This window comes from Prionailurus viverrinus, chromosome B4 (genome assembly GCF_022837055.1).
Source record: "Prionailurus viverrinus isolate Anna chromosome B4, UM_Priviv_1.0, whole genome shotgun sequence".
NCBI classification, from domain to species: domain Eukaryota; kingdom Metazoa; phylum Chordata; class Mammalia; order Carnivora; family Felidae; genus Prionailurus; species Prionailurus viverrinus.
Window position 1 is genome coordinate 13,513,464 of NC_062567.1, and position 27,172 is coordinate 13,540,635.

General features: G+C 42.2%; 1 protein-coding gene across 1 annotated transcript in view; it reads left to right on the plus strand.

The window, feature by feature from the left end:
* The first annotated feature begins 3,000 nt into the window (after window positions 1–3,000).
* Window positions 3,001–27,172, plus strand: part of MRC1 (mannose receptor C-type 1) — a 99,160-nt gene continuing 74,988 nt past the window's right edge. The window contains exons 1-4 of the mRNA XM_047868213.1: window positions 3,001–3,324; window positions 16,874–17,275; window positions 20,761–20,934; window positions 25,864–26,028. Of these exons, the coding sequence (XP_047724169.1) occupies window positions 3,264–3,324; window positions 16,874–17,275; window positions 20,761–20,934; window positions 25,864–26,028 (802 nt within the window). The 5' untranslated portion in view covers window positions 3,001–3,263. The remainder of the gene's footprint in view (window positions 3,325–16,873; window positions 17,276–20,760; window positions 20,935–25,863; window positions 26,029–27,172) is intronic.

Below are 27,172 nucleotides of genomic sequence, written 5' to 3' on the forward strand. Positions count from 1 at the left end.
TTAGGTTTTTGACTCATTTTGAGTTACTTTTTGTATATGGTTTAAGGTAAAAGTCCAATTTCTTTCTTTTGTAATGCGGATACCCAGTTTTCCCAGCACCATTTCTTGAAAAGACTGTTCTTTCTCCATTGAATAGTCTTGGCACCCTTGTAAAAAGTCAGTTGGTCGCATGTGTAAGAGTTTATTTCTGGCCTTTCTATTCCATTCTATTGGTCTTTATGTCTCCCCTCTGCCAGCACCACATTATTTTGATTACTACAGCTTTATGGTAAATTCTGAAATCAGGAAGTATGAATTGAGTTCTCCAACTTTATTCTTTTTCAAGATTGTTTTGCCTATATAGGATCTCTTTGGATTTCACGTGATTTTATGAAGTTTCTTTTTTTTAAATTTATACAAAAATGTCATTGGGATTTTTATAGAAATTGCATTGAATCTATAGAACTCTTTGGATAGTGTTGTCATCTTAATGATATTAAGTCTTCCATTCTGTGAACATGGGATAGGTTAGCATTTATTTAGCTCTTCTTTAATTTCTTTTAGCAATATTATGTGGCTTTCATTGTACAAGTCTTTTGTCTCCTTAATTAAGTTGATTCCTAAGTATTTTATTCTTTTTGAGGCTACTGGAAATGGAAATGTTTTCTGAATTTTTTTTCAAAGTTTTCGTTAATAGTATAGAGTTGCAATTGGTTTTTGTGTTCTGATTTTGTATCTTTCAACTTTGTTGCATTTGTTTATTAGCTCTAACAGGATGTGTGTGTGTGTGTGTGTGTGTGTGTGTGTGTGTGTGTATAAGCTTTATGGTTTTCTACATATAAAATCATGCCATCTGTGAAAAGAGATAGTTTTACCTCTTCTTGAGAGATAGCATTACTTCTTTCCTGGTTTGGTACTTGTAATTGTTTTTGTTTCTTTTTTTTTTCTCGCCTAATTGCTCCAGCTAGAATGTCTACTACTATGTTGAGTAAAAGTGGTGAAAGCAAATAAAAGCGGCAGTCAGCCTTCAGAACCCACAATTCGGATATTCTGGAGGACAAAGCCCAGGCTCTAGCACGTCGCACCAGAAACTCAGTCTGCGCCCTCATGCTGACAGCCGCAAAGAGTGGGGATGAACGTGGTAGCCAGTGCCACCAGGGAAGGTTCCTACTAGAGTCTGGGGTTCCAAAATAGTTACCGAAGACCGTTCCTGCCAGGTCAACAGTCGTTGAAGTGAAATGATGGAGTCCTAGAGCTTCCTGTTTTGCTATCCTCGGTGATGTCCCTCTCCCAAAAGTTGGATTTCTTTTTCTTGCCTGTTCACTCCTTTTAGCCTGATAAATCTTTGTTTCAATAAGGTCAAGGTCTTGGGGTAAATTCTTTGTGGGACAGTTGGTTTCCTTTTGTTTCAAAGTCACAGCCTTATCACTGATCTTGGTTGGCTATGTGGCACTTTTATGTAAATCAAAAAACCTGAAGGGTGAGTGTAGAGAGCATTCAATTACGTTTTCTTTGCTTCTCAAATTGATATAAATCCAAATTAGGCCAAATTTTTTAAATTTATAGAAATTGTTTACATTTAAAAGCCATGAAGTACTCATTTAAAATATCTTTTTTTTCATGATAAGTTAATGAAACAATGTTTTAGAAAGAAACATTTTTGTTTCATCTGTACTGTTTCATAACAAACTTTTTTTTGTCAGTCAGGTCTTAGCCTAATGGGGGGGAAAAAAAACCTTGTCCTGTGTCCTACATTCTTAGCACCTTTTGCATTCTGTTAGAATAATATTAAATTTAGAATGTTTTTAAAATAATCAGTAACAGGACTATATCACATTTCTTATTAGGAAGCAGTTTATAACTTTATCACAAAGATGCTCAATCTTGGGGCTTTCCACTTGAAGATAAACTATTCGTTTAAAATTAAAGAAAAAATGCAATGTTTCCAGCAGCCTTCGTTTTCGAATTGCTAATCTTTAACACATTCCAGGTGTGGGTTGGCTCTCTAATTACTGATATCTGCATCAAGATATTCTTTTTTATTTATTTTTAATTTTTTTAACATTTATTTATTTTTGAGAGACAGACAGAACATGAGCAGGGGAGGGGCAGAGAGAGAGGGCACAGAATCTGAAACAGGCCCCAGGCTCTGAGCTGTCAGCACAGAGCCCGACACGGGGCTCGAACTCATTAACTGCGAGATCATGACCTGAGCTGAAGTCAGAAGCTTAACCAACTGAGCCACCCAGGCGCCCCTGCATCAAGATATTCTTAATTCATGTTTTACTTGTGAAAAGTAACAAAGATAGATGCTTAGGGATTAATATTGTGTCTAATGAACATTTTTGTTCTTCAAGAAAGAATTCCACCCATCATGTAATGAATATACATTTTTTTGACCAAATGAGCAGAGTTTCTTGTGCCAAGAGGTCCCTTCCAAAGTTGAAGAACCAGCATGATTGAGACAGGGCATCAAGCCTTTATCACAAATCTTGTGTCACTGTTTTCTCTGTTTTTCTAGAGCAAGCCTTCTAGAACTTTCCCCCTCCTAGCCCTGCTGAGATTCCCTCTTAGGTTTAACCTCTCACTTTTCCTCTGGCCGAAGCACCAAAGCTCTGTGAGAACTGTGTCTTTTGAAGCTAAGAAAAAAGGGGACTCTAAGCAGTGAATATAGAGAATGAGGGGTATCTGTTTCAGCCCTTAAGAAAATGTCTCCAGTGTCAAACTGTCCTTTTCAGTGCCTGTCATTTCTGTCCCTTCAGGGTGGGGTTGGCTGCTGAGGCACCGCTGGTTCAGCTGCTTCTCAGAGGGAACCCCGGCTCTCCGGCCCAGGTAATGGCCTCCGGCTGACTCTTCACCAGCCCCATCTGAGCTGGCCCTGAGGCACAGAGCTGTTTCACTTCTCCCCTTCCCAGCTCGCCCAGCCTGGCTCCGCATTTCTCACCATCACCCTTTCACCGCCCCCCCTTCCTCACCCCTCTCCCCCATGTGTCTCTTTCTTCCCTTCCTCTGTGTCTGCTCTTCTCAGAAGTTAGCTTACAAAGCAAAGTTGTAACTTTGAATTCCTGTTTTTCCAACTACCCTCATGTGACAGGATATCTCCTTATTGGAGGTTTTCCCTAATTTCAGAAGCCCTTTAAAAGTGAGAGCTTCCTCCACACTTCTTTTCAGCAGGGCAGCTCTGAGAACACAGTAGGGGAAGGGGTGACTGGGTGCCTGCGTTGTCTGGCTTCCTGCTTACCCCCTCCTCTCTATCAGTGGAAGAAAAGGATAAACTCTGGGCCATGAGGCTGTCCCTGCTCCTGGTTTTTGTCTGTCTCATTCCGGTGGCTGTGCAGCTGTTGGGTAAGTTGACCGAGGTGACGACTTTCTGACTTGGGGCCTGGAGGCGCACCTTCCTCTTTGGGTCAAGGTTAGTGGGGTCCTTTCAACGCTTGCGGTGAGGAGGAAAGCAAAAGTCCTCTGCGCCACCAGCTCTGGGGGAACCTGGTCGCCTCCTCCTGGCTGCTGGGCCTGGAAGCTGGGGACCTTGAGCCCAGAGGCTGCTTCTCAGGCCAGATGTGCCACCTGGCCCCGCAGAACCCCTGTCTCCTCCTGACATCCCCCAGTTCCCATTGTTCCTTCCCTGGTCTGTTCTCCGAGGGATTTCCTCTGTGGTTTGTGCATTCTCGCTTTCAGTTCACAGTATTTCTGTCTAACCTGCAAGAAATAATCTTGTGAGTGTTTTGGGCCACAAGGAGGGCGGGTCCTGGTGTCTTTCCTCGTGGTGGGTTTAAGGACAGGATCGTAGATCATCCTCCAAGGAGGGATTCCATGAGATTTTCACCATGCTGCTTTTTGCCTGTGAGCAAACCTTTTAATCGTCCATAGTTTTTATAGCTACAAATTTCACCCTTATCAGTTTTCTAAGTTGTTCAAACTGATTTATACTTGTTTTCTTCCTCTTTTTTTTTTTTTTTCTTCTGGAGACTGGCGATTACTTAGGAGGAACAGATTCACAGCTTTTCAAATCCTCAAAGACATTATCAAGTCTCTCTTTTCTGTCTCTCTAGACTCAACCTGCTTAAACTTCAGAAAGAGGGTGCCAGTTAGAATTTGCATTCTCAGTTCCCTTTGGAAAGGAGATCGAAAGGGCTTCACCTTTGAAATTCTGGTTCCTGATCCCCCCGTTTTCTCCCAAATCAGCACACGCCATCTGTGCCCCTTCTGTGCCAATGGCACTTTGTGTTCTCCATGTAACTGTGGGGGCACAACTGGGACCACACAGATAACACAGAAACCCCAACCACCAGGAGACTGCCCGGGGAGAGTGCTGACCACAGAAAATGTGAAATCATGACGAGCATTAAGTTGCAGTGATTATAAAAACACAAGCCAAGGCACCCTGCCCCTGCCGGGAAACTACTTAATTACTCTGTGTTTTCATTTCCTTGTTTATAAAATGGGGAGCATGATGTTATTTGGTCCTGTGTTTTGTTTTCTTTTTTAATTCATTAAACATTTTTTTAATATTAATTAATTTTTTATTTTAGAGAGAATGCATACACAAGTGGGGGAAAGGGGCAAAGGGAGAGGGAGAGACAGAAAGACAGAGGGAGAGAATCTTAAGTGGTCTTCATGCTCAGCATGGAGCCTGATGTAGGGATCAGTCCCACGACTCTGAGATCATGCCCTGGGCTGAAATCAAGAGTTGGACGCTCGAAACACTGAGCCACCCAAGCGCCTGTTGTTGTTGTTTTCAAATTTATTTATTTGTTTAAGTAATCTGTACACCCAATGTGGGGCTCAAAACCATGACCCCAAGATCAAGAGTCCTATGCTTTGTTGACTGAGCTAGCCGGGAGCCCCTGTATACCCCTTGTTTTTGCAAGGATTCAGTGAGTTGCAAAATGTAATTTGTTTGTTTGTTTATTTATTTATTTATTTATTTTTGAGAGAGAAAGTGGGGGGAAGCAGGGGGGAGAGAGAGAGAGAGAGAGAGAGAGAGAGAGAGAGAATCTCAAGCAAGCTCTACGCATGGAGCCGATGCAGGGCTCAGTCCCACAACCCTGGGATCATGACCTGAGCCAAAATCAAAAGTTGGATGCTCAACCAACTGAGCCACCCAGGCACCCCTAAAATGTGTAGAACATAGGATGGCCTATAGGAATTGCTTGGCAAGTGCTAGCTATTAAAAGCAGGGACTTCTGGTTCCCACAGTAATCATTAACTATCCAATAAAAGCAGTATATTAAGCATTTAAGCGAGAGATTTCCCAAGAAACCAGTGCTGAGAAAGATTCTTGGAGCTTAAGAAGATATTTGGCCTTATTCCTGGCTACAAAGCTTATCTCTCAATGTGTAAGGGGGGCTGGAGAGGAGATGCTTAACGTAAGCGAAAGAACGCCATGGGGTGGGTTTAGAGGTTTAGACATCATCACAGTATTCATGTTGCAAATCTGTCTCATGGAAGGGAGTTAATATATTCTTCATGGGCCCCAAAGGTTAAAACTAAAGCCAGTGAAAAGCTTTTAAGAGTTGCCCTGTCTCAAATAGAATAGTCTGCTTAGGAGTAAGTTCCCTGTCTCTGAAGGTCTTCATTTGGAACCTGGACGAACAATTCTAGGGTTCTGTGTGTGACCTGAATTTCTAACCCAGGGCAGTCCAACAGAAACATCATTGGCCACATTATGGAGCCACACTCAAAAAAAAAAAAAAAAAAGTAAAAGAAAAACAGGTGACTTGATTTTACGAAGATATTTAATTTAACCCAATATATCCAAAATATTGTCAGTGAACATGAATGATAATAAAACATTGGAATAGTTTCACACTCATTTTTTAAAAGTTACATTTTCAAAACACAGTATTTTATACTTACAGCCATGCATCAGTTCAGACTGGCCTCATTCAACTGTACAATAGACCATTGGGGCCAAGGGCTACCATATTGGGCAGCCTGGCTACTAATTTTCTTTATACTGACTCTGAGTGCTTTGGGGCAAGAAATGTTTCTCAACTTGCTTAGGAATTTTCCCCTCCTTGAGACAGCAGGATGCCTTACTCTGATGAATGTCTTCCTCTTCAGAGGCACAAATACAGGGGAAGCAGGGAGGTGCTGAAGGTGATTACTCAGAGAATAAAAAGCAAACAAAAACATGGGTAAGGGAGCTCCTTCCCCAGTTTTTTTTTTCAACTTGAGAACCTATAATTCTGATTTTACCTTTTTTTGGCTCAGGCAGCACATGAACAGAGGTTAGTTGCTGCTGTGTTAGCAATAGACCAAAGGTTGTATCAATTCCCTGCACCCCCTGCAGCCTCTTCCCTGGCTCCCTACCCATTAAGAAAATCCATGGAAAGGTCTCCCTACTGTCCGTCGTGTATTCTTTTTTTCAACCCAGAACCCTTTGTCCCACCTTCCTGAGAGCATCCCACATCATCAGCACCATGAACATCCACACCATACCTTGAGGGGCCAGGAGGCGAAGCTTGAGGGGAGACAAGTTCTTACCCTCCTTGCCCTGCTACCCATTCAGCAGGAGGACTCGCATTCGGCACCAACGTTTAGATCTCAGTGGGGATGTCGTCACAGTCAGACACCGTGAGAGATGCTCAGACACGATGGCTGGACCTCAGCAGAGAGGCTTAGCTCAAAATGGGATGGTCTGACTCATAAGCAATGGTGTGTTGGTAAACTTAACAGTTGGTTCTCAGAAGAAAAGCACTGTTGTGGGGCACTTAACTAATTGCCATGGTGGAACATTCCTGCCATGGTTGATTTCAAACTACCGATGTGATGGCCCTGGAGGCCGAGCTGGAAAGATGCCAATAATAGATCTCACTAGCCAATGAGTGTAAAAAAATACAGTGAATTTGATCTCCGGTGGTCTTGTGCTGTGTCCAACCTCCTTGTTTTATAGGTAAGAAAACTGAAGTCCTGACATGTTAGGTGATCTTTCCAGAGTCTCACAACTAGTTACTGGCACAACCTGTTTAGTGCTTAAGACTCCTGACTCCTAATGGAACATTCTTTCTATTAAACAGAAGCATTTTTTTTTTTTTCCTGAATGAATGATTGGTTTAATACCAATCTAGGATTTCTTCAAGGAACTATTCCCCACTGCTGTTCGCTTGGTCATTTTAATTTTCATAAAATTTTCTTTATAATATTTCTACTTTTCTTGATTTCTAGCCCCGTCGTTTCTTCCTTTACTTGTGACTTCTTCTAGATGCCAGATTTAAGACATACTCTCTAAAGTTACTGAGCAAAACCAAGTCCTTATCATCTTTCATTTTTCAGTTCTTCTTATATTTGTCTATTTTTCCTGTTAGTGTTCCAAACTTCCTCTGATTTTTCTGAAATTGAGAGATGGAGACCTCGGTGTGTAAGATATTGCAGATCTAGGTAAGATGGCAATTGCCTTGTTACATGACAATTCAGCGCCTGAGGAGGGTGTTGAACCAAATTTCTAGGTAGGAAGAGTCATCATTGGCTAGATGTGAACTTCACAGAGTCAAATGTGCTCAACCTCAGTTAAAGACAAAGACGCCTGTCTTCAGAAAGGAACTACAGGGGCACCTGGGTGGCTCAGTCAGTTGAGCATCTGACTTCGGCTCAGATCATGATCTCGTGGTTCGTGAGTTCAAGCCCCACATCGGGCTCGCTGCTGTCAGCCCGTCAGCTCAGAGCCTGCTTTAGATCCTCTGTCTGCCTCTCTCTGCCCCTCCACTGCCTGCACTCTCTCAGAAATAAATAAACATTAAAAAAAAAAAAAAAGGAACTAGAGATCACAGGCATCCTTTGACACTCACATCTGGTCTCTGAGACTGAATCCCAAGCAGCTAAGGGAGAACTAGGAAGTCACAGAGGCCACAAAAGGAGTTGAACGAAAGGAAAGTAGTTTCTACTTCCTATGTGTCTCTACATAGCAAAGAGGGAGTCAAACTGATGTGGAAATGAGAACAGTTGTGTCCTCTTTCCTCTTGGCCACCATAAAGCATTGTTGGATGGAAAAGTCGTGTGGTTAGTTTGATCTAGAAGAGTGTAGTGGAAATCAGACCGACCAAAAGCGAGAGCAAAGAAGGCAAGAAAGCAAGTGCCCTTTCAAAAAGAATTGAAACTGACATGGAAAAAATAATGCATTCTAAGACAAATTTGCCCAGTTACAAACCAAGTTAAGGTCATTCAAGCTAAGAGCACTTTCAGATCCTTTATCACATTAATTAATCACTTTCAGGTCTTTAATCAGATCCTTACAACAGCCCGTGGGGTAAGACGGGTGAGGGGTAGTAGCCGGCTTTTACTACAGGAGAAAACGGGCTCAGAAGTCAGCTAGCCAGGAGGGACCAGAGCCGACTCTCTGCCAGTGTCTTCTGACTCTGAGGCTAAGAAGTAGACAGAAGTTACCAGCCGGAGTGTGTTGACCAGGAAAGACGTACATGTGCTCAAAACAACAGTATGTCAAAGAAGGGCTTAGCCCTTCTGTTTGTACCAATTGTTTAGACTTTTCACCTGGGGAGGGGAAGGAGGGCATTAACACTGGAGTGTTTACTACATGCAAAAGGACATGCTGGGTGTCTTACCTCAATTATCTCATTTAGAAGTTCATAGCAACTCTCTCAGGGAACATTATTATCCCTATTTTACAGATGAGGAAATCGAGGCTGGAATGATTAATTTAACTGAGGCAACACAACGAGGGAATGGTGGAGCCAGAATTTGATAACAAGTTTACTGACCCCAAAGAATATACCTTTCTCCACCACATCACGTGTCTCTTGAGTTTGGAAACTCTGGCGTCTCCACCATTTCTGTTCTTCTGTCCCTTTCTCTGGGCCGCTGCAACATCTCTATCTGCTCTAGTCGCATCCTGTTCTGAATCACTTCACGCTGTCTTCAAGACTGATTTCCCCCAGGTCAATGAGAACAGTTGCCACGTTTCTAGCAATTTCTGTGTCAGGAACTGTTCTCGGTGCTTCATTTAGATGATCTCACTGAATTCTCACAACAACCAGCAGATCTTGTTATTCTCCCCTCATTTTTCAGATGGGGAAAAGGAAGCACAGGGTGGCTTAGGAACTTGACCAAAGTCACACAGCCAGTGAGCATCAGAGCTCTGATCGTGTCATGATCAGAGCGCCGCGATACCTAAGGATTAATTAGCATGGCTGCGAGGGGAAGAAGATAGAGTGGCATAGTGTCAACACCTTACCTACAGATTTTGCTTGTCTGTCTGAGAACTGGGGGAGAGGCTGGCATTCTGGGGTTGAAGATCCAGGAGAGAAAGGAAAGGAGAACGTGTGGAGAGACAGAAGGGGATAGAATCCAGGATACGGGTAGAGAGATCAGCAGACCGAGGGAGACCTGCTGAGACAAGAATGAACTAGCCCAGGAAGGGTAGAGATACTCATATCTTTAGGAAAGGAGACAGGAAGTTGGAGGAATGTCTAGCTCTTGCCCTCTCCTTTCTCCTCAAGGTCATAACCCATATTGGATTCATAGCTGTACCTCTCCAAATAGCTGAACGCAGTGACTTAAATTATTGGGTTCTCTGAATATTCAGTGAATAAATGAAGGAGCAAAATGAAAAATAAAATAATTCTCAATTTTTCCTCTATCTTTTTAAATTTATTATTTATTCATTTAAAACAAATTTGGGAGGCGCCTGGGTGGCTCAGTCGGTTGAGCGTCTGACTTTGGCTCAGGTCATGATCTCTTGGTTCATGAGTTCGAGCCCCGTGTCGGGCTCTGTGCTGACAGCTTGGAGCCTGGAGCCTGCTTCAGATTCTGTGTTGCCTCTCTCTCTGCCTCTCCCTGACTTGTGCTCTGTCTCTGTCTCTGTCTCCCTCTCAAAAATAAACATTAAAAAAAATTAAACAAATTTTTAATGTTTATTCATTTATTTAGCGAGAGAGAGTGCACACATGCATGCATATGAGAGGGGGAGGGGCGGAGAGAGAGGGAGAGAGAAAATCCCAAGTAGGCTCTGTGCTGTCAGCACAGAGCCCAACACAGGGGTACCATGACCTGAGCCGAGATCAAGAGTCAGACTTCTGACTGACAGAGCCACCCAGGCATCCCTCCTTTATTCTTTTGTTCAATCTTCCTAAACCTAACACTGTAATCCTTAGTCTTCTCCCTGCCCCCAGCACTTGGCATAGTGGTTTTTTGCATATACTACGTGCATGATAAGTATTTGCTTTTCGCCTAACTTTAGTTCTGGGAGGACGCATATGTAGGTTTTACGTTCATTTACTGAGGCTTATGGACAGATTTCTTTGGGTTGCTCAAGATGCTGTCTCTGATGGTGATTTGAGTGAACTAGTTTACTTGGGAGACAGTCCCAGGAAACACCAGCAGAGGAGTGGGGAGCTGAGACCAGAAGGGAAGGTGCCAGTGACCACTGTGGACAACTGGGGTTCAGCCCTGCTGGGGCGCTCTGGGGGACAGTGTAGAGTATGTGCCTTAGCATCATCCCGCCCACCATGCCAGGGATTTGGGGCGTTTATTCATCGATTGCTATCAGTCACTGGTGAAGGGCTCCTCCTGGGGGGTCTTAGTTCTCTGACCTTTGTCTTTGCAGTGTGTAGGCACAGTGGGGCAGGGGGCTCTGATGACCAGAAAACGCCCCCCAGGCTCACAGATGTTGTGCTGACGTTGGGGAGTGGGGCTGCCATGCACCGAAATGGCAAAAGGCAAGAAGAAATAAGTGGATTCCACTTATTTTCTTCTTTGCCAGCTTCTCTATCTTGCGAAAGATTGCTTTTTGTGTTTGCGTGTCAGCATCTTATTTCTTGGTACTGGGGAAAGTCTGCAAATGTCTAAGGAAACATAGCATATAACAGTCATATCTCTAGATAGTCCCATTTAATAACCTAACTTTCTTTGCTTGTAAATTCAGAAATCTAATTTATTGGCTCAATGTTATGGAAAATTTTAAAACTGTTAAAATATGCTTGAAAGAATACTCACACTCATGTTACTGGGTATCTCCTCTTCGGTTATGTTGACTTGAGATATTGAATTGAAACTTACCGCTTCTTTCCTAAGTGTATTTTGACCTTTGAGGTTTCTGCCTTTGAATTAACATCAGGCGGTGTGAGCTTAGTGGCAGGGAACTTGTCTCTGGTTTGTCCTTTACAATGTCACCAGCACAGTGCCTGGCACATATGTGTTGAAGAATTAATATGAGATTAGGCAGATCGAGTTAAGATGGAAGGAGGGTCTCTTCAATTCTGCAAAGAAATTTCTGATGTGTAAGTATTTAAAAAGCAAAAAGAGGGGTGTCTGGGTGGCTCAGTTGGTTGAGCATCCAAATTTGTCTCAGGTCATGATCTCGCAGTCCGTGGATTTGAGCCCTGCGTCAGGCTCTGGGCTGACAGCTCAGAGCCTGGAGCCTGCCTCGGATTCCGTGTCTCTCTGTCTGCCCCTTCCCGGCTCATTTCTCTCTCTTTCTCTCTCTCTCTCTCTCTCTCTCTCTCTCTCTCTCTCTCTCTCTCTCAAAAATGAATAAACATTAAAAAAAATAAAAAGCAAAAAGAAAGAAAAATACTCGTTCAATCCCATAAGTGAGATGGCAAAGAAATGAATCCATTGATTCAGCTGTCTTCATGTGTTAGCTTTGCAGTGCTTACCATATCAGGATTACTCTAGACAAAAAAAAAAAAAAAAAAAAAAAAAAAAAAAAGAATGTTTGTACATATAAAACATTGGTGGGGTTGATAGTGGCAAGAATGGCACAAAATGCCTTTTGGTCAAGGCCTTGAATCACTTTCAGCAGAAGAAATGTGACCTTTTAAATCAGAGACATTGCACATAGAACCATGGTAAAAGCAGAACTCCGTGTTGATAGCTGGGGAGAGGAATAATGTATGACTGTGAAATCATAAAGTGATAATTTTACATTTCCTTATATTGTTTACCAATGACAATATCAAACTTACCCTGCTCCTTACTGTCAAAGATAAATAAAGGAAATCAGAATAGATATGTTTGAATCGAAATAGCAGCTTTTCATTTGCAAGTACTCCTTAAAAATATTTTTTTAATGCTTATTTATTTTTGAGAGAGAGAGAGAGAGCAGGGGAGGGGCAGACAGAGAGGGAGACACAGAATCTGAAGCAGGCTCCAGGCTCGGAGCTGTCAGCACAGAGCCTGACGTGGGGCTCAAACCCACAAACTGTGAAATCATTACCTGAGCCAAAGTCAGACACTTAACCAACTGAGCTACCCAGACACCCCTCCAAATACACCTTTTATAAAAGTTTATAAATTGGTCCTCAGTAAAAAATAAATGTTCAGGGGGAAAAGTAACATTAAATATACTCATCATCCTCAGTCAATTACTAAATAAAATAATGTATCTGGGTTACTAGTCAAAATGCTTCAGACTTAATTAATATTCTTTCATGCATTCAACTAATATTTGTTGAGAGGCTAGTATGCTCCAAAAAGAGAGGATAGAGTACTGAGCCAGAAAGGCTAGCTCTTTCTACTTGTAGAATTTGCATTTCAGTAGAAGGACACAGACAAAATATAATTAAATGGATTTTTTAAAGTTTATTTATTTATTTTGAGAAAGAGAGCACGTGTGGGCAGGGCAGAGAGAGGGGGGGAGAGAGAGAAGCCCAAGCAGGCTTCAGCACAGAGCCTGCTGATGTGGGGCTTGAACTCGTGAACTGTGAGATCATGACTTGAGCCCAAAACAAGAGCTAGATGCTTAACCGACTGAGCCACCGAGGCACCCTGATAACTGAAGGGATTTTTAAAAAAGAACATATTTTAAGATGGTTATGAATATTATATAGAAAATAAAAGAGCACAATTAGGATAGTCTACTCACTAAGGAGTGGACACTTGACCTGGGACCTTCACGAGCATCCCAAGAATAGGGAACTCAAAATACGAAGTTTCCAAAGTGGGAGCGAAGCGTTTGAGGAACAGAAAGGCCTGTGGCTGGAAGGTGGTGGGTGAGAGCAGGGACGGCCGGCTGGATCATGCCTCTCCTAGTGAGCTATGATGTGGAAGCTGGATATTTTTCTCCTTTGTGCAGCCGTGCACTCTCGAAGGGTTGACACTGTTGGGAAAATACCATTAAAAACAAAATCTCCTCTCAACCTAGAAAACCTCTCCACAAAGGTAGAAGAAAAAGAAAACAATCTGATTATTGAATGAGCATTCAACTGGAATGCAATGCACATCACGGGCAATCTGCTAGAGAGACTACAAAGACAGACAGAAATCTGACTGTATTATACCGTTAAGTGGGAACAACCCATTACATTAGGTAGGATTTGAAATTCGGAGTCAGGTGGCTAATTAGGCCCATCTCTCCCAGGAAACTCCTTATATTGCTAGGCAATATAAGGAAACTTAAAATTATCACTTCATGATTTCACAGTCATATGTTATTCTTCTCACCAACTGGTCAACACGGAGTTCTGCTTTTATCATGGTTCTGGGTGCAGGTGTTATCTTCTTTGATAATTGCATTTCAAAGAGAAGAGGACCAGAGTTAAGACTATGGTGGCATGGTCTAGGGCAGTGGCCATGGAGACAGAAAAGAATGGATTAGAGTGTATGTATTAGTCAGGGTTCTCTGGAGAAACAGAACCAATAGGATGTGTGTGTATCTCCTCTCTCTCTCTCTCTCTCTCTCTCTCTCTCTCTCTCTCCCTATCATATATCTATCTACCTACCTACCTATCATCTACTATCTATCTATCTACTATCTATCTGTCTATCTATCTATCTATCTATCTATCTATCTATCATCTATCTATCATCATCATCTTCTACCTATCTTTTGAGAAATATTTAAGGAATTAGCTCATGCAGTTGTGAAGGCTGACAAGTCCAAAATCTACAAGGGTAGCCTGGCAGACGGGAAACTCAAGAAAGAGTTGACATTGCAGGTCAAGTCCAAAGGCAGTCTGGAGAATTTTTTCTTTTTCAGGGACCTCAGTCTGTTATCTCTAAAGCTTTTCAGCTGACTGGATTAGGCCCACCCACAGTCTGGAGGGTAATCTGCTTTACCCAGAGTCTACCGATTCAAATGTTAATCTTATCAATCAAACAAACAAACCTTCCAAGCAACATCCAGACTGGGGTTTGACCAAATTTCTAGGTACTGTGACCTAGCCAAGCTGATACATAAAATTACCTATCACGGTGTATTTTTGGGTAGAGCCAATAGATTCTGCTTTTGTTCTAGAAAGTGAAGGAAAGCTGAGAATCCATGATGAGTCCTAGGTTTTTGGCTTATGGATATGAATGGATGATGGTGCCATTAATGAAAAACAGAAGATTGGATATTTGGTCATTAAGTGCCATCATATGCAGAGAAAAATTAAGATAGAGCCACAGATTAAAATTAGTTACATAAATTACAAGTCAAATAAGTATAAAAACCTCTGAAGGAAGAACACTAACTGTGCCTAAAGACATTCAAGCACCTTACCTTAAACAGCTGGCTATGAGCTGGTTGCGTGACTGAATCTGAGTGGTTTATAAATGCTGGCCGTGCAGTGATGCCGAAGTATGACATGGAAGATATTATTGTTGATGAGATAGATGTTACTCAGCAGAACTATCTGAAAAGTGGAAGGTATGTGAAGATAGAAAAACAACAGTTGGGATAGAAAACACAAACTAAAGGTAAAGGGCTTAGAGATGAGTTCAAAGATCTATATGACAAAATTTCTAGACTTAATTACCATTTAATTTTTTTATTGAAAAATTTTTAATGTTTATTTATTTTTGAGAGAAAGAGAGAGAGAGAGAGACAGAGTGCAAGCAGGGGAGGGGCAGAGAGAGAGGGAGACACAGAATCTGAGACAGGCTCCAGGCTGTGAGCCATCAGCACAGAGCCCGATGCAGGGCTCGAGCTCATCAACCGCGAGATCATGACCTGAGCCAAAGTTGGGACACTCAACTGACTGGGCCAACCGGGCACCCCCAGACTTCATTATCATATTCTATTAGAGGAGCCTAGATTTACATTTGTGTGTGGCAAATTATCATAGTAATTGACTTCTAAACTTTTTGTTTTCCTATCTCCTGTGTTTTATCATGAACAAAACACCATATCATGAGTATTTTCATTTTATTGCCAACGCAGAAAATTCCTCATCTTGTCACATGAGGACATAGGCAGTAATAAGATGAGATCAAGTCTGGGAAGGAGTTCAGCTACTTGGGAGGAGCTGCGGCTTGGGCATCGCATGTTCCGTTGACAGATGTCAACTCCGGAGAAGCCAAAAGGAGCAGGTGTTCTGAATTGAGACTCTATTGAGTCCCAATTCCAAGAAATCAAACCAGCAGAAACGAGAAACCCAGCCGAGGAACCCGGCTAAGGTTCAAAGTGGCACCAAATTAGGAGCCCAGACGGATTAGAGGCAGGAGGTCTCTCGCAAGTGTGGGACGAGAACGGAGATGGGAGCGAGGCAGGGGAAAATAATCTTTCAAGGCAAACGTCCATTGTAAGCCCTAAATTGATGGTCCTAGAACTGACCTCAGAATGTAAGTGGTGCTAACCCCACAGGGGTGTTGAGGACAGTAAATAGAATATGGCTTGTGAAAATGTTTTGTAAACTGTGGAAGGACTCTGCTAGTGGCACTTTTATTCCTTTGCTGTATTTCACTGATGGTTTGGTCAAAAATAATGAGCTAATTTAGTCAGACCCTCAAACATCTGCAATACTACTGGCTCATTTTGAAAGACCACTTAAGTAGGAGGAATTTAGTAACACTCCAGAAGTAGTGTTTGATATTTAGGTCATAAAATCAAAAGTCAGTTCTTTTCATTAGTCTATTCTTAAAAAGAGAAACAAAAAAGAAAACGCTTTACATGAATTCAGTTTTGATGTAAGGGGAAAAAATATGCTTACCAGATCCTTTTCTCCTCCTCCTCCTCCTCCTCCTCCTCCTCCTCCTCCTCCTCCTTCTTTTTGGCAAGAGGAAGTTCACTTTTGCCAGCTAGCAGCTCTGTACTATAAGTATAAGCCATCTCCACATACTAATTTAACTCATCAGCCCCAAATTACGAGAATAAAACAACACCGTTTATGTAGTTATTTTCATAAATATCCCCTCAAATGGTATAAGAACTTGCATTTATTTAACCTTTACTGCAAACTTGACACATTGTTACACTTACAGGTACATTTTTGCATCTTTTTGTTATGCAAAGGCTATCTTGAGTATGCCAATAAAATGAAAGTTAAAACTATATAATAGATACTAACTTACCTCTAGATGCTAGATCTCTAAGTTACCTATTGTTGTAAGGGAAAACAAAACAAAACAAAACAAAAGTCTTCTCTAGTAGGGCTATCCAGAAAGCACTTCGTTCAAAAATTTGCTGGATATAAAAGCAAACACTTCCTAAAATAAAATCAGTTATTTTCAAAAAACCTCCCTAATGTTAGAATTCGAATAGAGTTTCCTCTATCTCAAAGAGAGCAGGGGTGAATCAGACTTCAAAATTCTATTCCGGGGAACACATGCACCTAATTTTATAGCTTATTATATTCATATCTAACTTTTCTTTTCTCAGATGGATATTATTTCTTTCTCGGTTATTTAATTTTTATGTTTACTCCACTACCCTTTGTGTGCATTTAAGGCAGGCCTTTTCCTAACGCTATAGGAGTGAACTCACAGGTCTTGAGGATTTCCAGCTGATTGCTGGGGGCCATGCGACTGGCCCTTCCCCCCTGTCTCTCTCTCTCTCTAGCTTCATGGACCCCCTACCCCCTTCAAGGGAGCTGAGCTGTCTCAGGCAGAATTCATATCACCCCTCCTCCCAGAATCAGTTTTACGGAGGAGACATTAGGAATTTTGACCTAAACTATTCTTTGTCACGTGTATCCCCTTAAACATCTTTTCTTTCTTTCTTTTTTTTTTTTTTAAACAGACACGAGGCAATTTTTAATATATAATGAAGATCACAAGCGCTGCGTGGAAGCATTAAGTCCCAGCGCGGTCCAAACAGCCGTTTGTAATCAAGACAACGAAGCACAGAAGTTCCGATGGGTGTCTGACTCGCGGATTATGAGTGTGGCATTTAAATTATGTCTGGGGGTACCATCAAAGACGGACTGGGTTGCTGTCACTCTGTATGCCTGTGATCCGAAGAGCGAATTTCAGAAATGGGAGTGCAAAAATGACACGCTTTTGGGGATCAAGGGAGAAGATTTATTTTTTAACTATGGCAACAAACAAGAAAAGAATGTTATGCTTTACAAGGGCTCCGGCTTATGGAGCAGGTGGAAAATCTATGGAACCACAGATGATTTATGCGCCAGGGGTTATGAAGGTAGGAAGCATGGACCGTCTTGCCTTGCTTCTGTCACATTTTTCTCATCTTCTTAGTTGGAACCTAATTGGAGAAAATAGGCATATTCTTATTTAATCTGTGGTAGAATTAGTAACTGATGATGTTTGCATTTTGAACTATCTTCTATGAAAACCTGACAGTGAATACATGGTAAAAAGTCCTGAATGATGCTTTAGCAATTTATAATTAATGGAAAGACTGGTTTTTTTTTTAAGAAAAGGCTTTTATGTGAGGTTGGTTCCCTAAGCTCTTGAAGGTTAAATAAAATCAGAGTATCTCATTTTCTGTGATCTTGGCCAAATTTCATTCCTCTGGTGGCTGTGCACAGAAACAACAAAACAAAGATAAAGCAGAACTTGAAGCCTTTTACAAAGCTTTCTTGAGTCAGATGATGTTATCACCACATTCCAGGTTTGGACACTTGATTATTTGGGAGTGTTATCTACAACAACCTCAAGGTCAGAGGAAGAGCCTGCCTTTTGGGATAAGAGATTACCTGTTTCCAAAATTACTATGTTACTGGGGCTGCAAAGATTGCTTGAACCTGGTTATCATAGCTAATCAGAGCACCAGAGTTCAGTCTTTGTGAGGCCGTAACATGTCAACTTTCCATTTTCCTTCTTCTTTTTTGAAATTTTAAAATGTTTATTTATTTTTAAGAGAGAGAGGTGGGGGGGGGGGGGCAAGGGACAGAGAGAGAGGGAGACACGGAATCTGAAGCCGACTCCAGGCTCTGAGCTGTCAACACAGAGCTCGATGTGGGGCTCAAACTCAGAAACTGTGAGATCATGAGCTGAGCTGAAGTCAGACGCTTAACTGAACCACCCAGGTGCCCCATCCATTTTCCTTCTTTATAAAGAAGTGGGAGAGCAGACAGAGAGAGAAAGTGTTCAGAAAGAGACTATTCGGGAGCATTTATTGAACATAATGAAGGTTTAGAAGTCATAGGAGAGATAACATTTCAAGAGAAACTTGGTTGAAAACTATAGCCGGGCAAGAGTGAACCAAAGTTGAATGAGTTAAATTCCACAGATCGTAAAATAGTCCCGAGGGATTCAAAACACGAAGATTGGTGCTAAGACATGGGACTTCTTATTTCATTTAAAAATACATCACTGGAGGGGTGCCTGGGTGGCTTAGTTGGTTGGACACCGGACTTTGGCTCGGGTCATGATCTCATGGTTCCTGGGCTCGAGCTCCGCATCAGGCTCTGTGCTGATAGCTCAGAGCCTGGAGCCTGCTTTGGATTCTGTGAGACAAGTATACAGAGGGTTTAGCATAGTGGTTCTCAAACTTTAAATATGCTTAAGAATCACCAGGAAAGCTTGTTACAAGTGAAGATACCAAGGTTCCCCTCCTACCCGGACTCTAAATCAGCACATGAGGGGCAAGTCCAAGAATCTATTGAATTATTTTTATGAACAGCTGGGTGCTTGGATGAAGATGGTCCATTGACCACACTTGCTGCTCTCCAAGTCTTTCTCAATACTTAAGATATTCCTGCTGGAAGATCTAGGCTTTCAGAGTGATCTTGGTATCTGCTCACTGTAGAGCACACATTTATCTGAAGACAATACAGAGGGGGTATATGTAGAGCCTGTCTCTCTAAAGAAAACCTGGAGGAGACAACTGGCCGAGGTCAGGGACTATTTTAGAATAACAGAATCAGAATTACAGACTTAGAAGAATCTAAGTGTTGTCTGGGAGTTTGGACCACAGTGGAAGAGAAACTGACTGCAATTACATGGCTTGCCAGTGAAAGTGGCTGGACTAGAATGTGGTTCTTTTGGCTTCGTCAGGGCGTTGTTATATACATCAGGTTTGGGGCGCCTGGGTGGCTCAGTTGTTTAAGCGACCGACTTCAGCACAGGTCATGATCTCGCAGTTTGTGAGTTCGAGCCCCGCGTCGGGCTCTGTGCTGACAGCTCAGAGCCTAGAGCCTACCTCAGATTCTATGTCTCCCCCTCTCTCTACCCCTCCCCTGCTCACCCTCTGTGTCTCTCTCTCAATAATAAATAAACGTTAAAAAAAAAATAAAAAAAAATACATCAGGTTAGTCCTGAAAAGCCCATTTCTGATTGATATCTATAAATCCAGCGTCGACAATTTCTTGGCTAATTTAATGAACAGTACAACTAGCCCTGAGGTGGTCTTAACAGATTTTCCTCATACGAAGGAACAGGAACCCCAGTGGTTACGAGTGGCATAATCATATCTAAATCTAGCCTGTCCCCTATATGAGATATGATTTGAAAAACTAGTCCTGTAACTTAGTGGCACAAAAGCCAGAATTGCGTTTTGAAGTGGCTAACTACTAGCTAATTGGCAAAAAAGTAATTTTGAGGTAAATGAAAATAAACCTGGCTTTGTCAGGAGGACGGGATAAGTGCAGTAAGGGGGAAGGAAAGAGGGTAAGGAGCTTAACATGCGTTTTGATTTTAAGATATGTTGGGTATTGTGCTACATGTTTTACAAACTTTATATTGTCTAAATGAATTTTGAGATGTCTTTTTTTAAAGTTTATTTATTGACAGAGAGAGAGAGAGAGAGAGAGAGAGAGAACAAGCAGGGGAGGGGCAGAGAGAGAGGGAGAGAGAGAGAATCCCAAGCAGGTTCCGTGCCGTCAGTGTGGAGACTGAAGTTGGGCTTGAACCCACAAACTGTGAGATCATGACCTGATCAAGAGTCAGATGCTTAACCGACTGAGCCACCCAGGTGCCCTGAGATATCTTTTAAGAACTGTTGACAGGCATAGGATCTGCAAAACTTAATTAGGAAAAGAGTATTTTAATCTAGGACAAATTCTGAATATCAGCTGGTGGCAAGAGGCTAAGTACGTTGCTATAGAAGGTTGTTATTTCCCCAAATTGTTATTTCCTCTGTCTCTTGTGTTTGAATTCAATTTTAAGAAAGCAGATATTAATCGTAAATGGTTTTCGGTGCTTTCTTTCCGTGATGTGGATTAGAGAGTTATGCCCAACTTCCGACTCTTTCTCAGAGTTGTTCAGGGACTCCAGTGGAGGCTGGCTTGACAGGATTTAAGTAGGCGGGGATTTAAGTTTTGACTGTGCGTTTGAGTTACACAGCTATAAGGCTATTTTCTAATCTAGAGATTCAATAGTTCTGTGATTCCTAGCAAGAGGAAGGATGGGCTTTTCCCTGTTTTGGAGGAAATGCAGAAGTCCAAGCAGGTGTCAGTATAGCTGACTACTTTTGCCTCACGTGAGGCAGGAGGCAAATCTGTCCTAAGAGACAGTGGAAATGAAGTGGTCCTAGAATTGTTTCTGATAGAGACTGCTGTGTGTACTCAGAAAAAGACTGGGGTAGAGACAGAAGGGAAAGACCAAGGGATTCCCCGGGTGGGGACCTCAGGTGTGATCTTCTTTCGGCATCCTTCTTATCGGAAAGTCAACCTTGAGAAGATTGACTGACATTCTAAGTGCACGTCGATATGTCTCTTCTAGACATGTACACGCTGCTGGGCAATGCCAATGGGGCAACCTGTGCATTTCCATTCAAGTTTGAAAACAAGTGGTATGCCGATTGCACGAGCGCTGGGCGATCAGATGGATGGCTCTGGTGTGGAACCACCCCAGATTATGACACAGACAAGCTATTTGGATATTGTCCATTGAAATGTAAGTAACGTTCCCACCAAGAAAATTTGACACATTTCCCACGTCAGCGTAACGAGCACATGTTGCGTTTGTTGAGAACGTTTTCCCTTCCAAAGTTCTTTCCCACTTATTTTTTTTTTTTTTTTTAAGGATTTTATTTTTTATTTTTTTTTTTTTACAATCACTGTTGCATTTTTTTTTTTTATGAAATTTATTGACAAATTGGTTTCCATACAACACCCAGTGCTCATCCCAAAAGGTGCCCTCCTCAATACCCATCACCCACCCTCTCCTCCCTCCCACCCCCCATCAACCCTCAGTTTGTTCTCAGTTTTTAAGTCTCTTATGCTTTGGCTCTCTCCCATTCTAACCTCTTTTTTTTTTTTTTTCCTTCCCCTCCCCCATGGGTTCCTGTGAAGTTTCTCAGGATCCACATAAGAGTGAAACCATATGGTATCTGTCTTTCTCTGTATGGCTTATTTCACTTAGCATCACACTCTCCAGTTCCATCCACGTTGCTACAAAAGGCCATATTTCATTTTTTCTCATTGCCACGTAATATTCCATTGTGTATATAAACCACAATTTCTTTATCCATTCATCAGTTGATGGACATTTAGGCTCTTTCCATAATTTGGCTATTGTTGAGAGTGCTGCTATGAACATTGGGGTACATGTGGCCCTATGCATCAGTGCTCCTGTATCCCTTGGATAAATTCCTAGCAGTGCTATTGCTGGGTCATAGGGTAGGTCTATTTTTAATTTTCTGAGGAACCTCCACACTGCTTTCCAGAGCGGCTGCACCAATTTGCATTCCCACCAACAGTGCAAGAGGGTTCCCGTTTCTCCACATCCTCTCCAGCATCTATAGTCTCCGGATTTGTTCATTTTGGCCACTCTGACTGGCGTGAGGTGATACCTGAGTGTGGTTTTGATTTGTATTTCCCTGATAAGGAGCGACGCTGAACATCTTTTCATGTGCCTGTTGGCCATCCGGATGTCTTCTTTTTATCTCGTCACCCTCCACCACACCCCTGTACGGGTGTCATTGTTCCCGTTTTATAATGGAGAAAGTGATCCATATTGGCTGAAGACCAGAACACAGATCTTCTGACTCTCAGCCCTGGGCTGCATCACATGATCTCTTTATTTCCACCAACTGCTTCTTTCCTTCACCTTCTCCTGTTCGTGTAGGTTATTTGCTAAGACTTTAGGGCAAATTATACTGTACACGTTGCAATGTCTACTTAAAACTGCCCTCCCAGGGATTTGCCTTTATTAAACGATAGCCCCAAAATAAAACTTAATGCCATGAGCATGTCATCTGGTGGAGACAGAGACATGTGAGGGGCTCCTCACTTTTGTGTCTCCGTTCTGTGAAAATGATAGTAGTGAATAGTAATGACAGTAACTTTAATTTCATTTAAAAAGAGTATCATTTAATTCAACATAGCTATGAATCAAATGGAAGAGGATTATTTTCATGCTCAAAGGATTTTTAAAAAAGAAAACGTAAGTATTATCGCAAGAATACAAAAACAAGTGGCTTTGCATGATATTGATGGGAAGCAGCCAGAACATGAGTCCTGGGTAGTCTTTCCATACTCAAGAATCTGTAAAGAAACAGGGGAGCAGGTTTAGGTGGGATGGGGGAAGGGCCTCAAGTGGGGAGGCGGGGCTGGGGCTGACGGAGCCAGTGAGCGAGGGGTTCTTTGCTCCACTTTCCCTTTACCCCACCTCCTCTGTCTCCTGCTAGCTACCCCCTTCCTTTTTACTCCCTAAATGTCTTACTCCCTGCCCCCCTTGCTCCTTCAGGCTTTCTGAGTGGCAGTAGCTCCCATTCTATGCTGTTACCCAGAACTCTTCCTCCTGCTGGCCTGCAAAGGGGTGGGATCCGGGGTAGAATCTGGGTACACTAGCAGCCTGGCATGGCCGTAAGCCCACATCAGCTGCAAGAGCATTGCTTACAGCTGAAGTTTGGGGACCATGCGCCCACCCAACGATCGCATTATTCTGAGCAATGTGGGGAAGTCATTCACAAAAAAATATTGTAGTTTCTCAAGTTAGAGCCAGAATTCTAAGAAAAATGCTTGCTTATCTCTCTCGATACACAATCCCACTTAAAATGAATGTGATTTCTCAGCCTCGCATATTATCATAATCCTCGACTGGGTGCAGTCCCTATGTCCTGGGTGAATATCGACAAAAACTCACAGGCTTCCCATTCAGAGTGACACTGCTCTCCCGTTCTTGGGGGGAAGTAACTGTATTCACGTCTCTTAGAACCACTTTAGAGGTTTGATTCCCATGAAAGGTTTATAGATGTCTGATCTCTGTATTAGAAGTGTTTTCGTCTGAATCGAGCTATTTTTTCCCCTAAGATAAAGCAAGACTTGTTTTCCAAAGGTAAGGAGAGTCTCTCACCTTTACTTAGTAGGAATGGTATTTTCTAAATCTGTTATCATGGAGTCTCTTGGGGATGTAGATTTCCCAGGTCTGACTACAGCATCTTGGACTTAAGTGGTATTGATGAAGGAGTTGTTAGATGTATGTATGATTTAATCAATCGTTAAATGGAAGACAGATGGTTAATCACTAATCACACACACATGAAAAAAACCCCACAAAAACCTCACAACCTTGGGATAGATGTGTGTTGGATGGGCGTCCTGAGTATTCTCTCGCGTCCTTGTAATTTATGCCTTCAAAACCTATGCATACATCTTTTTTCTTGTTCAATGTAAAAATAAGATAACTCTAGGAAATGAAAGTGTCTGATTTCAACACACATTCAACCCGTAAAGCACATTTTAGGCATCCCATGCCTTTCTTAAAGGGCTTTGCAATTTCCCAGTCTACTTCACTTTCCTTGCTTTGCGTTCCTTCCAAAAGAACATTTGATTTTACGTTAGCCTTAATTTAAACCTTAAGGTTAAGGTTTAATACAGGAAGATGAGGTACTGGCTTTTGACCTCGTGACACTTTCATATGTGCTCTTCTTCCTTGTCCATCGCATTGTTTATTACAGTGTTTCCCTTCTGTTTAGACATCTATTTTAAAGCATCGTGAGAACCGGAAAAGGAAAAGACCCTTTCTCTCGATCCTCCGTAGCTTGCAACTTGAGCTTGCTTCATCGTTTGCGCTGGTTCACTGCGGGAATTTGAACGTGAGGGGGGATGTAGTGTCAGGAAACCTATGCAAGCAGTGAGAAATAGATTTCAATTCCTTGACCTCAAGAGCCAAACATACTTTCTTTTAAATGAAGAGTCATACTGCATTCCCTTCTTTGGTTATGTATATCCCCAGACATGAAAATAACACACACACACCCCCCACTTTCTTTGGATGTCTCACATTTTCTACCGTATCAGGCCTCCAAATTTCTAAAAATAGGGGTTTAAAACATCTCCATCTTCAGATGAACTCCAAACCAGTCTGATTCGAATGGTCTCGCTTACGTGGACAAGACTCCATTTGGATATGGAACTATGGAACTACGTGATCATTTAAATTCAACGTCACCAATTCAAATTTATTTTATTTTATGTATCTTTTTGAAGTGTATTTATTTACTTACTTCCTTACTTATTTTTGAGAGAGAGAAAGAGAGAGAGAGAGAGAGGGAATCCCAAGCAGGCTCTACACGGTCAACGCAGAGCCCAGTGTCGGGCTCGAGCCTATAAACTCCAAGATCATGACCTGAGTCAAAATCAAGAGTCGGACACTCAACCAACTGAGCCAATCAGGCGCCCCTCCAATTTATTTTTATCTAAATATATAATAATTTTATAATGAAAGCTTCTTAGAAATTTCTGTGTTGTTGCCTGAATGGAATTTTGATATATTTTTCTTCCTCTTTGGTGTGCAAAGGAACCCCAAGTTTCATGTCATACTCTGTGGTATGCGTATGAAAAAGGTCACTTCCCTGTCACATACAAAGATTCATGGCAGCATAGGGCTACATGCTTATTGGAAACTGGCCGATGTCGTGGCAGGTTGAACACCTCTTAGAAAATTTGAGAAGTTACATAATTCCTTCTCTTTCTTACAAACAAGTGAAGAAATTATTACTGCCTATGATTTGTAGGTAGAAATTTGTATTATTAAAAAGACAAGAGGGAAAGTTTCATAACATGAAGCACACAGAAATATTTCATTTGTTGACTAATTTCCCCAACATCTTATATGTAACACACTGTAAACAATATTTATCTCTGTTGACCTTCCATAAGGTATAACTAAGTTTATAGAGTATATTGGGAATCATAAAATAACAAAGGAAAAAATAAGCTACAAGTATTATTTTTTGCCCTGAAGGAAGAAAAATTAACAATCTGCATCTATTATTGCCTGGAGCTGCCTCGATTTAATATATCCCAGAGATAGGAAAATGAGACTTGAGGAGTTTGCAATTTAAGGACAAACCACTAGTGAGGTGACATTGCCTGAACGCACGTCCAGGTCAGCCTGGCGGTGGCATCCATGACTTTGCCTTCTAATGCCTGTGACTTTGGTCTAAAAAGACCCAACTAGGACGTGCAGGCAGAATATCCACTTGCTGAGAAAAGACATATATTTTCTTTTTTCCTTATATGCTTTTTTCTAGATTAAGGAGTGTGAGCCGGCATCTCTATTCTTGCTTAGTATTTGCAATTGCCCCACTCCCCAACTCACCCGATCCCAAACCTCCTGACGGACAAGTAGGGAGATGATGCCTCTCTTTCCTTGCTTAGGCACATGACAAAAATTGGATGTGGCTCATCTTTTGAAAACTCCCCTCTTCATTAAGGGAGTGAAGAAAATCTCATAGGCACTTTAAGGAGAAGGGAAGAAAGGAAAAGAAAGAAGCTGCAGGAAATAATGCTACTATTAGAATTGTGTACAAAACATTGTTCCCTGAAAGTCTTTTCTCCGCCTAATGCAGCCAATTCCATTGGACTTCTTTTACAGTTGAGGGCAGTGAAAGCTTATGGAACAAAGACCCGTTGACTGGCATTTCCTACCAGATAAACTCCAAATCGGCTTTAACTTGGCATCAGGCAAGGAGGAGCTGCCAACAACAAAGCGCCGAGCTCTTGAGTATCACGGAAATCCACGAGCAAACGTACCTGACAGGTAATGGCAGGAAAAGAAAAGGAAGTTGTAAGTAAGTTCATGATGGTTCCGCTTCTATCCGCTGGAGCCTAAGAGCAGCCAGCATAGGGGATTATAGACGGACATCATGATGGAGTCAGTCCTGAACAGGTGCCATCCCAGGGTATGACCCACTGGCCCCCGGGATGGCAAATGGCTTTTGTCTCCTCAGCCAACCCTCTTCCATCCGTTGCGACAGTCTCTCTAGAACCTGCGTTGAGAAGGATTCCGAGAGTTAATCTGGGTTCAGAGTAGAAGACGTCTCCGTCGCTAGGGGATGTTCTTGGACACAGTAGGGCTGCTATGCTGGTCAAACGTTCCAGGTCCAACCTGAAGCCCAAGGTTTTCTGTCAGCATCATGGCATTCAAAAGGATAAAATGAAGTAAACACTCCCACCACAAGCAGGGACCAGTCAAGAGCTGCTCTGAAACCCTATGTCCTTTTTGCTTCCTGTCTCTCAAAATCCCTGACCGTACTGGTTTTCAGGCCTTATTGGCATTCTTTCCTCAAGGTGTTTGCTTTTGAAGCATTTGTTCTTGTAGGATTATGAAGATGAAAAGAGCCAATGTTTGCTTGAGATGAAAGTATTTGTTCTAGCTTCTGAGACCCACACTTGGGGAACAGAGAGAGATTAGGAGCGGAAAGGAGTGGGGAGAATAAGCATCCTCAATCCCCTGTTCCAGAATCCCCTCCCTCCAGGTTCCCCTTTCTCTGCTACCGGATTAATATATCCCTGAGCCTATGACTCCTGTGTTCGAAAAGCCCTTAGTGACTTCTTATTTTCTACCAAGTAATTAACAAAACACCTTTGCCTGGCATTCAAAGGCTGTCATCTGCCCCCGACAGATGCATTTTGCAGTCTCGACAGAAGGGTTTGGGTTTCTCATCTTTTTTTTTAAGTTTTTTTTTTTTTATTGTTTATTTATTTTTGAGAGAGAGACAGAGTGGGAGCAGGGAGGGGCAGACAGAGAGGGAAACACAGAATCTGAAGCAGGCTCTAGGCTCTGAGCTGTCAGCACAGAGCCTGACACGGGGCTCGAACTCATGAACCGTGAGATCCTGACCTGAGCCGAAGTGGGATGCTTTAACCGACTTAGCCACCCAAGAGCCTCTGAGTTTCTCATC